At 41.4% G+C, this 18061-nt stretch overlaps 2 protein-coding genes across 2 annotated transcripts in view; both read right to left on the bottom strand.

The window, feature by feature from the left end:
* The window catches only part of nova1 (NOVA alternative splicing regulator 1), a 29221-nt gene extending 25414 nt beyond the window's left edge, over positions 1 to 3807 (bottom strand). The window contains exon 1 of the mRNA XM_072375126.1: positions 3136 to 3807. Coding sequence (XP_072231227.1) covers positions 3136 to 3322 — 187 coding nt within the window. The 5' untranslated portion in view covers positions 3323 to 3807. The remainder of the gene's footprint in view (positions 1 to 3135) is intronic.
* A 2147-nt stretch (positions 3808 to 5954) lies between these two features.
* On the bottom strand, positions 5955 to 11794 carry kptn (kaptin (actin binding protein)). The gene is made up of 12 exons (XM_072375271.1): positions 11315 to 11794; positions 11127 to 11209; positions 10957 to 11041; positions 10817 to 10871; positions 9578 to 9656; positions 8815 to 8888; positions 8577 to 8683; positions 8357 to 8461; positions 8221 to 8284; positions 8001 to 8136; positions 6728 to 6901; positions 5955 to 6414 (listed from the first exon to the last, which is right to left on the bottom strand). The coding sequence occupies exons 1-12, from the start codon at positions 11514 to 11516 to the stop codon at positions 6250 to 6252; spliced, it is 1329 nt and encodes a 442-aa protein (XP_072231372.1). The 5' UTR covers positions 11517 to 11794; the 3' UTR covers positions 5955 to 6249.
* Between the last annotated feature and the right edge of the window lie 6267 nt (positions 11795 to 18061).

The following is an 18061-nucleotide window of genomic DNA, read 5'->3' as shown; positions in this document are numbered from 1 at the left end:
AAGGCAACACCATCTCTGAAGCATTTCTCTGAAGCGTTTCCAAATCAGAAGAGATGCAGGGCCCCAAATCACTTTGAATTGTATATATATGTAATATATGACAACTGTTTTTTCACTTCTGAGATACGTTAAGGCAACAACATTTCACTGAAACACATTTGTCACTTCCTGGTTGGGTCTGGACAAAAACATCCCTCGGTTAGGGTCAGAAAAGGATTCTGATTAAAACTGAAAAACATTCTTTTCACAACGCAGCCATCATCCCCATTGTGGACACCATTTTGCCGGTTGCCTTGGTTACATGCAAACACAGCCCACAACAATGAAACTTTCTGGTTGGCTTTTGAAAATAATATCACTTGGGTGGAGCTAGAAAACGATGATGGTTACATTCTTTTTATAACCCTCACCTTTGTGGATGCCACTTTTACATTTCAGATGCAGTTGCATAGTTACAAATCTAACTACTTTATGTTGAGAGCAGATTCAAATGTTGTGTAACGCTTATTGTGGGCTGCACGGTGGTGTGGTGGTTAGCACCGTTGCCTCACAGCAAGTTTCAATGCCAGCTGGGGCCTTTCTGTGTGATGTTTGCATGTTCTCCTTGTGTATACGTGGGTTCTCTCCAAGCACTCCTTACTCCTACCATCCAAAAGATATGTCGGTCAGGTTAATTGGTAACTCTAAATTGACCCTAAGAATGAGTCTGAGTATGCATTCTTGTTTCTGTTTGGCACTGCAATGGACTGGTGACCTGTCTAGAGAGTACCCCGCCTCTTGTCTACCTTGAATTGGATGAAGCAGGTACAGAAAATGGATGGATGAACGTGCAGTTGCCCTTATGACCACTACAAGCTACATATTCTTTGAATGTAATTATAGTTCTATTCTGCCTGCATGAACGTCAGACCCTTGGGCACATTTTGGCCAGTCCTGTTCAATATTACTGGTCGGCTGGGGCGTTCCTGTGAGGGATTGGCACGTTCTTGATTGGGTTTTTACGGGATGCTCTGGTTTCCTTCCAGAGTCCAAAGACATGAATACTGAGCAGATAGACAATTCCAAACTAGTTGTAGGTATGAACATGTTTCGTTTCCTGTATCCTTGTGTGTTACCCTTATTAATGGAGAGGCAAACCATCCAGGGTGCATCTGTTAGCATCTCCCAGTGTCAAGGGGCTACTGTCAACAAGAATAAGTGGGTTTAACTTACAGATGCATTGATTTCCTCATTATTTTCCTTGTTTGGATGCAATCGTCCAAAAACAAGGCACTCTCCTCAGAGTTAGCCTGACAACAGCCCACAGTTAATTTTGCAGCTGCAGATCCTGAATATATGGTTGAGCTGAGATGCTGTGACAGAACATGGATTCAAGCTGTTTAAACAGTGTAAAACCTTCACAGAAATGACAGCAGTAAAAGTCAGAGAAGTCTGTGTGAATTATGCTTTTTTTTTAATATTCATGAAGATATTCCAAATGTAATCTCACACCATCTAACATTCATATCACTTGGATATTGGATGAGATAGTCCTGGTGACGCGACAAATAAATGGTGAAAACTCTCCAATAGGTGGGAGCCCCATGAGATTGTCCTGTTCTATAGTGGTTTTAGAGGTGCTAATAGAGGACATATGGGGCTTGAACATGCTCTGAAATTCTGTCAGAGGGTACGAGGATCCCTTTGTGCTTTAGTGAAAATTCATTCCTGAAGCGCAGTGAGGTGCAGCAGAGATGTGCTCATGCTGTCAGAAATAGGATATAATGCTGCTGTCACTGAAGTGGAGAGGGGTAGTGACTGAAACATAGAGATAAATTTCAGAAACATATGGTGAAGGAACTGCCTATTCACAGCAGACATCTAATTAACATTAAGTTGTTGAGCGAGTGTTCCCCGTGAGCTGCAGACCGTAACAGTCACCAGCTGAAATAAGATGTACAGTATCAGGAATCAGCCGTCTCCTTGCCACGACATCTTACTGATAAATCATAAAGCATTAGCACACGCTTCTGCAACATGATTCTCACTCTTCCCCAACATCTTCTGCTCTGTTATTATGCTTAAAAACAAATGAGTGCAGTTAGAGTCCTATATAGTGTCTCCTTTTGTCAACAAATACGTCATCCGGCTCTTTTATTGAGTTCTTATGTGTTTTTCATGAACATTAAGTGCCTCACAGGGCAACCTAAAATAACCTTGTGGTTTGTATGATTTTCACCTGTTAGGTTTCCTGATTAGTTTACTATAAGGCATGTATTTAAAAGCACAGTGTAACATTCTCTGCATTAGTATACACGAAGAATATGCCACTAAAATCCCTCAGGTCACTCACACCAGCTTCTTTCTAAGGTTAAAATAAAAGCTGTGCCATTTATCTTGCTTGAAATACTAGAAAAAAATTCTTATTTTGAAGTTAAACAGAATAAAGCTATGGCTTATTGGTTCAGTGGGAGATGTATTTACAGGGGTTTACAGGTGAGTGACTCCTCACTAAAGGATCTGATCCCGTGCCCAAGCAAGGCATTTGATTCACAGGCCTTGCTATGAGGTTATGGGTAAGGTTATAGACTGCAATTCCATTTGATATCATTACTTTTTTTTATCCCTACTCTTTCGGCTCCTGCTATCTGTCAACAATAGTTTTTATTCATCGTGCTGCTCTGACAAACATGCAGATCTGTCTTTGGCAGATGAACAAGAAAGGATTAAGGAAACCCTGTCTGAGTCTACTACGGGAAGAGACTGGTGCAATATCATGGTGCAATATTAAGCACCTAGATAAACCATCACTTTCTCCACTTCGCAGCATACCTTCAGCTTCCACATGTGGAGCAGAGAGGTAATTGGGTTCAAATTCAAAACTGACCTGAGCTGAGCAGCGGAGGCCGTTCACTCTTACATGCTTACTGCCCTCCCTGTAGGGATATGCAGCGTGTGAAGTAACAGCCATAAACACAGTGAGTCTTCCCAAGTGCACAGGTGCTGCATGTAAAAGCCAACACTACTTCTATATGCTGTTTCAGTGCATGCAGCTGGCTGATACAGGGCGTCCACCACTACATGCAGAGATTGGTACAACAGCGTTGTGGGGGAGACGTGGTGGATGATCTGATTGTTGTTGCGTTTCACTCTTACCTCCAGTGTTGGTGCGTTTGGTACAGCCGGCCTCCTCAGCCGGAGTTTCCAGCGGTCGCTTACGGGAGTCCGGGTTATCAGTCTCCATAGGGGGCTGCTGCAGGCTGTGGAGGTTAGGATTGGAGTATATCCCGTTATGGTCCACGGCAGCTCCTCCACCACCACCATCACCACCGGCCATCATCATCTTTTCACCGAAGCTGGAGATAAATTTGCGCTGTTCCCTCTTCAATCTCTCTCTCTCACACACACTCACGCACACACACACACTGACACCACACGCAGCGCCTTCACGAACACATAGCCTGGAAACGCGTACCGCGAGTTTTTAGGGGTGTCGAGATGGTCTCAAAAGGATCAAAATGTTAGACAACACCGGGATTATGGTCTCCTCTCTCCGCTGTGAAGCTGCTCTCTCACGGAGCTAAATATAAAAAACATCCATTGAGTGAAAGGCGTTCGTTTAACTCGCTCTGCGTCCCTCCAGCAGCATGTTCCTGTATTGTTGACGCGCAAAACAAGCCTGCGCCTTAAAATAAAGCAGATCTACCAAAAAGCCTTCGAAGGGGCAACACGCTGAAAAAAAGGCTTTCTTAACTTATCTTCACGCCATCTCTCTCTTATAAGCCCAGTGTGATGAGTGCAGCTGTTATTATTGTCGCCTTTGTAGCGCAAGAGGGGAGAATTATTTAGTTTGGGGGCTTGGGAGAGGACCACAGTGCCACTGACCGGCCAAATGACGGGACCAGCAGATGCAAGATTCAGCTGAATTAGTTGCCTCTCTGCAGCCGTCCGATCTCGTTTGAATTATTTTTAGGAGATTTCTAATATTTAAATGTTTATTAAATATTTCATATTACATACAGTATGGATAGTTTATGGTATTTGTGTAAAAGTTTTGAGCCTTAATATTTCAAAGTGGTCTTGAAAAGTAGTTTTTCGGGCTTCCTGAAGTTTCAGGCTTCCTTTCAAACCATTTAAGTTTTTTTTTTTTTAATCATTCAAGTTTAAATGACAAAGACACCTAACTGAAGGGTGAACTAATGTTGTGTCCATATACAACACACAACTTTGCAACGAACCTATTCAAAATGTTTTTTTATAGCCACCTCTAGCTAAGGCACATGAACTGTTCCCATTTCTTTGGTTGCACCTAAAAAACAAACAAATCCTAACATAGCAAAGCATTATAGACATAGAATAGTAATTTTTGAAACCAACAGGGTGATTCCCAAAGAGCTGTTAGCTGAAAACTTGGCATAAATCACTGTGGTGTGCTGGGGGGAAAACATTTAAAAAGTGTAGGACAAAAGAAGAAGTGTCAGGTCTTTAAAAAATAAAACTATCTACAGCAGACGAACAGTATCTGAAAGTGATGTCCTGAAGAAAGAGGAAAGAATCCAGCAAAGACCTGACACAGGACCTGAGAGATGCATCTGGACCTTCAGCTGATCCATCTATTGTGGGCCCAAGCCTCATCAGAAATGGTTTCCATGGAAGGGTGGCTGTCAAGAAGTCATTCTTAAGGAAGGGAAACAGGGAGAAAAGGCTGAGCTATGCCAAATGACACAAGAAGTGGACTAAAAATCAGTGGCAACAGGTCTTATGGAGGGATGAATCCTCCCCAGAGCCCAGACCTCAACATTATTAAAGCAGTGTGGGATCATCTTGACAGAGAATGGAAACAAAAGGCAGCTGACATCCAATGAAGAGCTTTGGAATGTCCTTCAAGAAGCCTGGAGAACTATTCCTGAAGACTACTTAAAGAAATGACAGAAAGCTTGTCTAAGAGGGTTCAGGCTGTGTTGGAGAATAAAGGTGCCTATAACAAATATTGACTGATAGGATCATTAGAATTATTCAAACTGTTTTTTAAAATAAGTTTTAAACATTTTTCATCTGACGACAAGAGGGGTGACTCAAGACTCACACAGTGCCACATGCATATCAAGGGGCAATTACCAAAGGAGAAACTATTAATCAATCATCTGAACTCTTAAGACAGAATTTTCCAAGAGAGCTCTGAAAACAAGAAAACCTAATCATGTTAACTCAGCTGGGGCAGAAAACAAATATGAGTCACAACAACATTAAGTAGGAAAGTCATTAAAACGGCCAGGGTTTGTGCTTGATTTGCAGTTCAAATGTGTCCCTCAGAAATACCTACAATGAGTACAACCTCTTTAAAATCCCATCCATCCACCTCCCACACCTGCTTTATCAAGCTAAGGGTTGAGTGGGTGGGCAACGGCTGCCAGAGCAGAGGCAGGATGCATCCTGGAGAGGTAGCCAGTCCATCACAGGGACACACACAGAAAAACCACCATGCGTACATATCTTAAATGAAAGAATTCAATGCTTAAGTGTTCTTTATTTTCCAAAAAGAATCCCTTAACCTGTACGTCAGTTATGCAACAACTACTGAAAGGTCATTTCATAGGTGTTCACGATGCTGTTTGAGTCCTTGTTATTTTCTGGAAAACAACAAAAAAATATTAATGATTCTTGCATCACATGGGGGGGGGGTTGCTCAATATTCTCTGTTTACACAGTACATAAACTTAATGGAAGCAAATAGCTATCTGCTGGGAAAAGTTGTGACAACTGATGTGTTGCAGAGTGTATGAAACAAGTCTGAATAAGAAGAGATTCGAGTTATAAACAAAGAGTAAGTTGAGGACAAAATCTGTGGCCTTCTTTTTCTGGTAGAAACTGGGACTGATTCAGCAGACCAGTCATCTGAGCTCTCACTGCAAGGTGACACTGTCCCAACAAACAACAAAAAAAAGCAGAAACAGCAAGCATGCAGACATCCAAATGTGACATTTATTTTCTGTAAAGTACTTTACATATTCAACACCTCATAGTCTCCTGCATTTCTTTAGGCTACAGAACAGTACTTCCATGTTTGTTTAACCCACATCTGTAGGTGTGTCTGCTGAAAGGCAAAAGTGATGTTTGATTCTCTAATCAGAGTCTGCCATCAACTTATTTAACTAGTCAGGAATGCCGTATATCCCAGAGAAAATCTTTTACACTGCAGCTTTGATGCAGACAAACTTGCCAATCGGAGCCACTGGGGCTAAAACAAGCAGACAAAATTCAATATCTTTGCTAACACGATGGTGTCTGAGTGATAGCCTCCTGGATCTGAGCCAGAGGATTGTTCTCCTCAGTGTCTGAAGCCTTGGCCGGCTGTAGTTCAGTGACAGCTGTCAACGCCGACACCCTCTGGGCGAGCCTCTCAAGGACCAAATGAGCAGTGCAGGTAAGACTGTGCTGAAAACACAAACAGCAGTTCAGAGTCTGTAAGATGGCAGTTGTGCGAGGGTGACAAAGCTAAACAGCACGAGATATTTATTGTTTGAGAGCAGATCGTAGTCGAGAATGATTAAGGAAGCTGGGAAAAAAACAGAGAGCCTGTAAATGTGTGAGTTATACGGCAGTTTCTCCTGGTGGCCAGTAGAGATCAGTAACTACAACTCACCAGTTCGAGTCTGAAGAAGAAGCGTTACTTTAATATGCAGAACAACAGCAGAGACACACTGACCCTGAGAACTGTGTGGCACCACTGCGGGCCACGGTCACACACCTGTAAGATATGCAGTCCCTTCAGCGTGAGGACTGCCAGTTCTCTCAAACCATCCCCGGTCAGGTCTAAGTAGATGATGGACAGCAAAGGGCTCTTGAAGCTCCGCCTCCACTGCAGCTGAAACTGTCCCTCTAGTTCACTATCTGCCGGCTGGAATTTATAGCAAAGAAGTTCCTGCATGACAGAAAGGTGAATAATACCCTTACCAGATGAATTAAAGGGACAGCAAGCACGCCTTGTGCTGTCACACACACACACAGTCTGGTTTTTATTTTACATTGCTCTTACTGTCAAGAAAAAAAAAAAAAACCTTAAAAAAATTCCACGCATGCCTTGAATGTGCCCTGTTAACAACACTGTGTGTATTTGATTTATTCCTCTGTGCCTCAGGCCTCCATTGTTGTTCAAAGTGCTGCAGAGGCTGACATGTGCGAGATGATGAGTGCAGCAAAGAAGAAAAAAAATCTGCTAAATGATAAGAAAAATTAATGAGGGAAATGTATACAGAAGTTTCTAACTGTTGAACTGTAATGACAAATGAGGGGAGGAGCGCTCTCATTTGTTTTTGTCATGTTTTAATGCATATATTAAACCCCTTTATTCAGAAATTAATGCCTTTTCCTCTGTGTTTATTTATGGAGCAACTTTCAAGATAAAAATCACAAAGAGCTTCACAGAGAAATACAGGAAACATAAAACATAAAAACGTTTTTTTAGTCTTTAATTCTTCTTTTCCCTTTGGCATTTTTTAAATGTCCCATTGCTTTGATATTTTCCTTTTTTTCCCCTCACTTTTCATCTAATCCAGTCATTTGTAAGTCACAGTCGGCTTCTGCCCCTCGGTGCTCTGAGCCAGTTGGGTTCTTTTTTTATTATTATTATTATTATTTTCTCTTTGTAGTTCCACATTTATTCATTTATTCTCGCATTTTTCTAGATATTTATTCTTTTTTGTGGGACTCCTATAATTCCAGTGACACATTACAACTAATATCAATTTAGATTTGATCTCACTCGCAATGTCCTACAGCTGTATAAGCTGAGCACAAACGTGCACACAGGCACTTATTCCTTCCGTTTGAGTAAAGTTTGTCAAAAACTACAGTAATCTGCTGTTTTAGGGACTGACTGAGCCTTTCTCTCAAGAAAAATACATCTGGGAAATAGTGAGATAGGGCCTGAGAGACTCAAAAAAGCTGAGGTTGTTGGTTTTTGTTTCTTCTAAATGACCCGGCAGACTATCATCTATCCACCAGTGAAGAAAGGCTCCAACCTGTCCATATGTCCCCAACAGCACCTCCTTCTGCCCGTCAAAATCCAGGTCAACGACCAGCGCACAGAGCACCGCGTCCCACTGATCACTTTCTGAGAGACGCGCTGACCATGAAAACCCACGCTCCTGGACATCTCTGAGCAAACAGAAAAACACAGGTGTAGCACAGCTGCCTTTTCAGAGTCTTTTTAGAACTACACAATGAGTGTGTCACACTGACCTGTATATGACAGCCATCTCTATAGTACTAGTTACAAGGAGGTTGTAGCTCTCCACTTCATCACCTTAAAAAGAAGAAAAAAAAGTGACAATCTGGAAGCACACTGCAGATAAACCCAAGGAGAGCTGTGGCTTACTTTTCACACTGCTGGGCTGGTTGGATTTAGTTTGGCAGCTCAGTGGGAAAAGCAGCACTGTAGAGATTGGACTGTCGAACTGTACCTGCCAGCTCTGCAAAACCTCTTATTAAAAACACACACAATGAAACACACACTGCTGCGGTGCATTCGGGATAAATGAATCATGTAGTGACAGATGTAGAACAAACGTTGAGGAAAGCTAGAAAAATTCCCCTACCTGGTCCAGTCTGATTGACCACAGCCAGTCCGACGCAGCCATTCTGACAGCCAAACGCTGAGAGCCGCCGGCCACCAGCTATACTCAGCATATCCAACCATAGCACACTGCATGGAGGAGGGGGACATGTCTACGTTTAACTGAGGATCTGCTGACTTTATCTTAATTACTGCCACTCAGACACAATCAAACTGCAACATAAAGAACAATGATTGCTGAGAGGCTCAGAATAACTAACTGGCTGGGCAGCTGCTGCAGCTCAGGGAACAGTCTCTCCACTGGTTGCTCTTCAAACTGGTGCAGAGAGGCGTTCTGTTGGACACAGAAGACTGAAGCTGAATGACGCTCTGATGCTTGTATAATGAACCAAAAAAAGGACGTCTGCTACAAGTATGAATCTCACTGTCAACAAGGACACGGTTACATTTAAAACTTAACTTTTAAGCCACTTTAGGGGTCCCGTAGGTGCCCAAAAACACAAGCAAACATAATCATCGACTTTGAAAGCAATCGTTGGAGAACGGCTGGAGATCATGTGATTAGAGTAAAAGCTCCAGAGATGTTTATAATGACATCAAAAATAGAAATCAATCTATAAACTTAAATATCTTTGGCTACAGTTTCCACTATCTAGTCTAAGAATTAAATAAGAAGAAAATAAAAAAAAAGGCTTAATTCTAGGAAGCAAACTGTAGCAACAAAAATAATTAAAGACTACATTGAGAGCACAAATGTTCAAATTTGTCTAAAGATAATAACCAGCTGCCCATATGAACAATGAACCAGGATTTGCCAGCTGTGACCATTCCTCCTAACCATGCTGGGGGATTACGAGATCCCTCCCAGTATGAGTTTTGTTGCAGTCGCTACATCCTGATGACAACCAAGAAAAAACAGCAGAACTATACTTTTTAAATGGAAAAATAGTTTTGAGAAGAGCTACTGAAGGAACAGAGAACAAATAGATTTCAACACCTGCTGTTAACCAACAGTTAACTGACCTCCTTGTACAGGTGGATCCTCTGGTCGTGACCGCTGAGCAGAAACACCGTCTCTCTGCCTCCATCAGCACACTGCACTCTGACAGAGGGAGAAGAGCTCAATGAACGGAGGACGGAAAACCATTTATCAACTCAGACGCTGTCTGAACTGAGGCTGCCTACAGGAGACGCTACAGCCTTAAAGTTACTAGAATAAAATCTATTCCTGAATACGTGTGTAATCTGATCAAGAATTGCTGACCCTCTGTTTCGAAAAGAAACACTTTCCTGAATTGTTTGACAGATTTGTTCCTTTGTACATGAATTGGTGACCCGGTGCTTTCATGTCTTTCTAAAGGACAATTTGAGTTTGAAAGGTACTATACACATTAATTATTATCATTACTACAACTACAAAGACTGTTGTTCTTCCATTCACTTTGACTTTCATTTCAACGCAGCAGCTATGAATCAAAGATGTTTAATGTTTTGCTAACATACCATTCAACCATTTTTGCTTTTCAGGCCTGTCAGACAACACATGAGACTTTCTGACAATGTGGATACCAGGAGATGGAGAGTCGTTTGTCCCATTTTTCTTGCAAACACAACTTTTATGTTGCCTTTTTTTGCGGGGGGGGTTTACCACTTCTCCACACATTCTCTGTTGGGACTCAGGACTGCAGGCAGGCCAGTCCTGTATCCACGCCTTTGTAACATGTGCAGAATGAGCTTTTACACTGCCTTACTGAAAAATTCTCACCATGAGAAGATGGGGCCCTGAAGGCAGCATATGTTGCTCTAAAATCTCTTCTGCAAGTGTAAATAAGCTTTGCCAAGGCACTGATACCACCCCCGTTTTGGACTGGTTGCTGACAATAATCAGGAGCACACAGTGCCCATTTCCCTCTAAAAGAGATCTGGAATACTGATTTGTGTGACCACAGTAAATGTTGCCACTGAGTGACCATCCATCACACATGTCTCAGAGCCCAGAAGAGTCAACATGGCTCCTGGACAGAGTTAGCATAAGAAAACTTTTTGCACAGTAAACTTTAAAGAGAAATTAGTGAACGTAACTCCACACTGTTATACTCTCTTGTCCGTGTGATTCTATCAGCTATTGATATCTGACAGCTCTCAATGCAGAGCCATCTAAGGGATCAGAGATCCCAGGTGTCTTTGGTTCATAATGACTGCAATCCAATCATGGTCCGTGACCATGGTAACCATCCACATCATTAACTCCTACATACTTACTCGGTGTGGTAGAGCTGGAAGGGAGTGAACTGCAGCTCCAGATTCAGGCAGCTTTCTGTTTAGAAATACACGCTCCCATCATCAGTATATCGCAGTGTTAAGAGTGGGCATCGTGCACATGTAGACGCAGCTTCACTCACGTGCAATAGACTCCAGGTTGAACTCTGAGCCGGGTTCATAATCGCAGTAGATGTTCAGGAACGGAGTGGCTTTGTCACCAGAGTCCTGCAGGAGATCAGTAGAAGGTTTTCACACCCCTCACGGTAACATTTACAAATGCTATGGTTCATAGATGTTGGTTTACAAATACCTTTATGAAGGTAATGCCCACCACCAGGCCTCTTTTGGGGGGAGACTTGTTAAAGGCATCAATTGATACAATCTCTGCATCAACTGGATGAAGAAGTCAGGATCAAATCTTTGCAGCATCAAACGACCACTAACAGAACACAACCCTGAAAGCATATACATGTGCCCTCCCTGTCTTGTGTTGAGTACCTGGTATGTAGGTGAACTGGACCTCCTTGGCCACCGGTCGGACTTTCTGCTGCAGCTCCTGGTACCTGAAACACACCACCTTCCCTTTGAGAGTGGCCGCTAGCAGTTCCTGCTCTCCGGCCTGACACAGACCATAAATGTTACTCTGCGACGGTAAACGACTGAAGCTATCCTCCACGAAGGGATACGACTCTCGGAGCATCCTTCACGATACAAACAAACGCTAATTTCAAGAAAAAGTATCTAAACGTTGACTTGAATGTGTTTGTTTAGCGACTCCTTATTTTCCCTAACTCCATTCTCGGCAACGTCAAGTCAAAACACGCAAATTGCGGGTGTTAAAATATAACCCCAAATAGTTGATTGGCGTTTCATTAGTCAGAGTTAACTGTTTTAATTTCGAAGACATATATTTTGTAAGTACGAGTGTATGTAAATATTCTGACCAGGTTATCAAAATAATGCATACAGGTTTGGCTGTTGCTGCGTTCAAAGTAGAGGATATATAGCTTTCATTGTTTTTATCAATGCGACGTTGAGGAAAATGACACTGACACAACAAATGTTTAATTTAAATCCAGAAGTAATAAAGCTAAAATTGTTTTGAGATACATTTCTATAAATTGAACAGAATGAAGCTAGTTTTTTATGTTCAATCTTAAAATCCATTCGACATAGCAGCACTTCTGAATATATACTCAATTTACCCACCGTCCACGATGTCATTAAAGCAGCACAAGGCTTCTTCGCTGGATTTTGTAAATCGATCCGCACCGCTGCTGCCTTCTAGCGGTGATACAGCTTAAATGATAGCAAGATTTAATTGTCTTTATGGAGCTTGTAAAAAAATGCTCTATTTCCACTTAAATGATTATAATTGTGACTCAAGAGTTAACAATCATAATACAGCTTTAGGAAAATTGAGTATAGTAGGAGATCAGATATTGTATGTGTTCAAATTAATGTAAAAAATGCTGCTATGCATCTGGTATTTTATTATCCAATATGTTCTACTCACATTAGAGAATACAATCCCGTATGTTGTTTTGTCATGTTAGCTGCCCAGTTAGCAAATTTTACAATCTCAGAAATCATACAGTTGACAGTTTTCCAGCAGAGGTCAGTAAAACCTCACTCATCAAGTTAAACTGTAAGTCACTCTCATGCGACTGGTTACCTGCATGCCCAATAAGATGATGGAAACAGAAAACACTGATGAAAAAAATTTACATTAATAGTGTAATTAATACGTATCTTTTTTTGTTGTTGTTTTTGGATGATTTTTACAGCAATGTTCCTTCAAATAAGATAATTATTCAGAGAAACAATGCTTCTGTGACCTGAATATTGGCAAGTTGGCCACTTCTTAAACATAACCTGATTTACCAATCAGCACTTATATACCCAACTGATCTGCAGTCACCAACATTTGATAGAATTACTGAAAGATAATGGTGACAAAATGAAAATCTGGCTCCCTCTTCTTAAAAAAATAACAGTAATTTTGATGCAAATGATCATAAAGTGAACTATATTCAACTTTTCAGAGGTTATGAGCTGAATCCATCTAGAATCAACAAGCTAATAGCAAAGCTGCTTTGCAGAAATATGATGTGCTATCAAATTGCAGAAGTTTGATAGCACATCATATTTCTGCAGGTAAGAAAAGAATGTAATGTGGAAGAGAAATACGCATGTAAAAAGCTTCTCCGACTGTTTGACATTTCTCTAGATCATGGTCATATAATATCAGCATCATATGAAGAGTGTCTTCACATGGTTACTAAATGAATGACTTCCCTAAAGGTCAGATAGTCCCTGTCATAGGGTGGTTTTAAAGTGAGACATGAAAACAAATCAGGCTGCCCCTCTAATGCATAAGTGATGGAATTTGTTCAATGAAAGAAACACATTTGAAACCCAAAAGAGACTCAAATAAAGACTCATAACTTTGTCAGTACAACAGCAGCACCACTGTTATCATTATAGCTAATTCATCAGTTCAGCGTCCTTTGTCCTTATTGTCTGACACAATGTGTTACAGTGTCCCGTACATGTGTTGAAGGGGTGAAGCAGACGGAGGCCAGGCCCCCCCGAGCTGCCGCTCCATATTGTTACAGTTCAGAGGTGGTGGAGTGCTACACCCCCACTTCTCCTAATGCCACCTGCTAATCCATCTGCAGGATTACTGTCCACTGTAATCACTCATCCTCAACAGTGACACACCTCACTTCACATAGCAACTCCTGAGTCATTTCACTCACACACACACATACCTTGCATAAGGAAAAGAAAACTGTAAGTTTAACATCACTGTGCAGTTTATCAATTATTAGCTTTATTGGGTCATTTCATTCTGCAGATTATCAGGGAAAAGACTTCACGTGTGCAGCGACTGAGCCTAAAGTGATTCACAGCACAAAAACATTTTGAACCTTCACAACATTGACATTAACTTGAATATTTTATGTGATTCCACAGAACAGATAACAATGACAATAAAATCAGTGGTTTATCAGCACCATGTATACAAGTTTAAAGGTGATAGTTCAGCAGTAGAAGAATACATTTTGCTCTAAAAAAGGAATCAGGTGTTTGAAAACATCAAATAGGAGTGTGTTTATGGGCTCATGAGGATAGATTGGGTTGGTGCTCCGGCTGTTCTTCTGGCTCCAAACAGTAGCCAGAAGAACAGCCGGAGCACCAACCCAACGGTCAAAGCCGGACAGGAAACTGACCTGTTATGAGGGTGTTTTGTGCCTACAGAAACAGAGAAGATCTGGGAAGTATTTCAAAATGCAACTAAAACCTTCCTGAAATCTGTATTTTGTACATTTGAATCTTTATTTAACAGACACAAGATCAAAGGAAATAACTGTGACCAACTTTGTTGTGTTATTATGCTTTAATAATACAACAATGCATGATGCATATTTGATGCACCACACTCAAAAAAGTGGTGATAGAGTCATGTTTACCATCCTTTTACATCATCATTTGTTTTGTTTACACGTTTAAATCCTTTGGGAACTGATGATACAGGAATTGTTGAAGTTTTGCTAGAGAAATCTGTGCCATTCTTCCTGAATACATGTTTTCAGCTGTGCAAGACTCTACGTCTGATTCTCCTCTTCATGATGCTCCTCACGCACTATATGTGTATGAAGCCACGCTGTTGGAAGTCGTGCAGAATGAGGTCTGGCATTGTTCTGCTGAAATAACCACTGACCTCCAGGGAAAAGCATCACCTTGATGGTAGCATATGTCTCTCCAAAACTCCAACATCCACCTCTGCATCAGTGGTACCTTCACATATATGAAGTCATCCATGCCGTGGACACTGATGCACCCCCCATACCATCACAGATGCTGGTTTTTGCTCCTTTCTCAGAGAGCAGCCTGGATGCTCTTTCTCATCTTTGTAGAAGCACACGTGAGTTTTTCCCAAAAATAGCTGAAACAAGGACTCATCTGACCACAGAACACGTGTCCACTGTCTTTCTGTCCATCTGAGATTAACTCATGTCCAGGGAACTCAGCCATGTCTCTGCACAGAGTGGATCTATGGCTTCTTCTTTGTGTAATACAGTTTCAGATTACATTTCTGGATACAGCCATGGACTGTGTTGAGTAAAAATGGTTTACCAAGCTTGTGTTGAGTAAAAATGGTTTACCAAGCTCCTCCTGAGCCCATGTGTCTGTACTGATCATGGTGGCATGACAATTTCTCCTCCACTGATGACTGAAGGCTCGAAGCTCATCCAACAGCGGTTTCTGTCCTTGGCCTTTATACGCTCTCCCCAGACTCTCTGAAATTTTGATATTTTTGATTCAATATTCTGCTTTGTAGATGCTGAAAGACCTGAGTTCTTTACAATCATACACTGAGAAATATTTTTTGGAACTTGCTCTTGATTCACTGACTGAGTTTGAGAAAAAGTGGTGAGCAACAACCCATCCATGATTGGAAAGTCTAAACCTTTGTTGGATGCTCCTTTTATACCCAATCCTGACACCCTCACCAGTGACCAGTTAATCTGAATATTGTTTAATCGTCCACAGTACTGTTATATGCATATTCCAGAAACTGTTATTTATTCATTTTTTTGTGTGTGTTTGTGTTGCTGCTTTAAATTCAAAAGTTGTGAATATTTTCTAAATACAACAGAGTTGGTCAGCAAAGAAAGTGAAAATGATTTATTTGGACTTGTGTCTGTTGCATCAAGGTACAAACCAGTTTTTAAAAAAATGCTTTCCTTTTCTTGTAAATAACCAGCTTTTTTATAAAAGTACATCGTAAAACGCTTTTAACCTCATTAAAAATCATATAAAAATGTGTGTACCTGTCTTCAATTCAATTCAATTCAGTTTTTATTCTATATATGGCGCCAAATTACAACAAATGTCATCTCAAGGCACTTCAATAATGTCACCCAATTCAAGCCAGTTGGAGTTAATTTCATTGTAATCATAAACTAATCAAATCCAAATAATTGAATTATAAATGAATCCAATTCATTCATACAGAGCCAATTCAAAAACAATTTCCTTGCTAAGGAAACCAACAGATTGCACCGAAACCTCTCTTCGGTCCAATCTCCCGTCCTGAGCATGCGTGCATGTATCTTAAGTCACTCCTGTGACCTCTTGGACATAAAGCCATGTGCTGTACTGTTTGAGGCTTCTTTTATTTCTACTTTCAACACAGTGTATATACTGACAGTATGACTGTGCTACACAGTATATGTTTCTATCCTCCATATAGCTTCTTAATGTTCTGTTTAATTCGTGTTATACATTCATTTTATTACAAACTAAGTCATTAACTGTTGAAAGGAAACAAGAGCAAGGACTGGAGCTGTCTGATGAAACTGACATGTAAAGTTATCATCAGCATAACATGGTATCCGTCACTAATGCTGAATAAACAGAAGCTTGTAAACAGAAAATCTAACGTCCGGTACACTCGAATAACGACTTATTCTTACTTATAAGTAATACACAATCTAATTTAGTTATAGAACAGACACACTTTTCTAAAGGTGTAAAAGGAATCTTGTTTTTTTGCACAAGAGAATAGCTTTCCTGTTTTCTGGATTTATACGCAACCACAGTGAGATTTGTGAGACAGTATGATATATAAAGACGAATCATCATAAGATTTGATGATGGAAAACACTAAAAACAGCTTCAAAAGACGTTTTTAAACTTGAAGTCGATCAATTTATCAGGTGTCTTGTCAGAAGTGAGATGCCATTCTCCATTTCCATTTTTCATAACATCTCGCATTGAATTTCTTTCTACGTTTTTACTTCTTTACACATCAAATACTTTACTCAAACTAAATGTTCTCGGTGAATTTGAGCTGGAGGCTTCATGTTTAAACATCAAAGAGGCTCACAAATTAAACTCTTACAATCAGAAGCAATCAGCAGTGGGGAAGTTGCAGGTCGCGTTGCCCTTCCTGAGCATTTGATTACATGGGTCTCAAAATGCTAAAGCTAACGTAGGAGCACCTGTGGCTCAAGAGTTATGATGGCTGTTCACCAACTGGGAGGTGAGAGGATTCAATCCCCAGCATCCCATTTCCACATGAAAAACTGTTTTTGGCAAGATGCCGAACCCCACACAGCCTCAGAAGTGCTCATCAGTGCATGTAGAAATGTGTTCGGCAGGAAAGCACTGAATGATTGTGTCTTAATGCGATTGCTGTGTAAAACAAGAAAGTTATACTGCTTCTACATCTTGGAGGTGTAATCCAGCAAAGTGGTGGCGGCAACTTAGATCACATCAATATAAGTGGAATTTGATGGTGGCCAAGCAAAAGGTCAGCTGCAACATCATCTGTGATAGGGTCAGATTCAGTGACATAGGGCTCCAAAGTCTGCAGGTCATATTGAGATTCATGATGACTCAGCAGACTGAAGCTGCGGCAATACAGATCTGTCAAATGCTAGCACGGAGATCACCTGTCAGTCGTCTGTAGGTTGTCCCGTAATATCGTGCTTGCTGTCGTAGACTTTTCTCTGTGCCCGACAGAACGGACGTCCGACTGGTGTGAGTCCTAACTGGGCTGGAAAGGGCAGAGGTTAATGGAGGAGTGTGCTGAGCTGCTGGTAGCACCTGGTTTGCACAGAGGAGATTATTACAGTGTGCGTCTGTCCGTGTGTGCGTGTGAGTGCGGGGTGAGTGATTGAGGCTGACAGCAGCCTCTGTATTGCTGGCTGGCCTGCAGATTTAGCCGACCTGTTTTAGACACTCTAATCTGGATTAACTGCAGCAGTGTGTCAGTGGGGACGAGGACCGGAGCCCTCCCCCACTCTCTGCCCCTTCACCTACACCCCCCCCCCCCCCCCACCCCCACATTCCCTTCACTTACCCTCCCTGTACCCGCCTCTTTCCTCTGTCCCATCCCTGTATCCTTCCATCCACCTGGCTACCTGTTCTCCATCTGTACAGCCTGTCTTCCTGAGTTTCGGGCCTCGGTCAGCCCACAGTATGTCGATCACAATCTGAGCTCGGTCTTAAAACAAAAATGCTTGCTTGCATCATTCTGAACGTGTTGTGAGTCCAGTTTTATGGGGGAAGGGCAGTTGAACAGGGATTAAATCTACTCTGTCCTCTTGCCTATTTCCCTATTTGTTGTTGCAGTTATAAGATGAGCATTAGATTGCACTGCCATCATTAAGTGGGCAATGTTTATGCGACAGATGGGATATTTTTCTACAAAGAAAAATAACTACTATA

This window comes from Leuresthes tenuis, unplaced genomic scaffold (assembly GCF_036924035.1).
Source record: "Leuresthes tenuis unplaced genomic scaffold, fLeuTen1.0.hap1 SCAF_21, whole genome shotgun sequence".
Classification (NCBI taxonomy): Eukaryota; Metazoa; Chordata; class Actinopteri; order Atheriniformes; family Atherinopsidae; genus Leuresthes; species Leuresthes tenuis.
This window is presented reverse-complemented; position numbering and strand designations above follow the sequence as displayed.

Excerpts from the sequence above, each read along its gene's own strand:
- kptn (XM_072375271.1), bottom strand. The coding sequence starts at position 11,516 with ATGCTCCGAGAGTCGTATCCCTTCGTGGAGGATAGCTTCAGTCGTTTA. Across the intron at positions 10,872-10,956 it reads CAACCTGGAGTCTATTGCAC|AAAGCTGCCTGAATCTGGAG; the intron begins GTGAGTGAAGCT and ends ATTTCTAAACAG. Across the intron at positions 8,889-9,577 it reads GGATCCACCTGTACAAGGAG|AACGCCTCTCTGCACCAGTT; the intron begins GTCAGTTAACTG and ends TGTGTCCAACAG.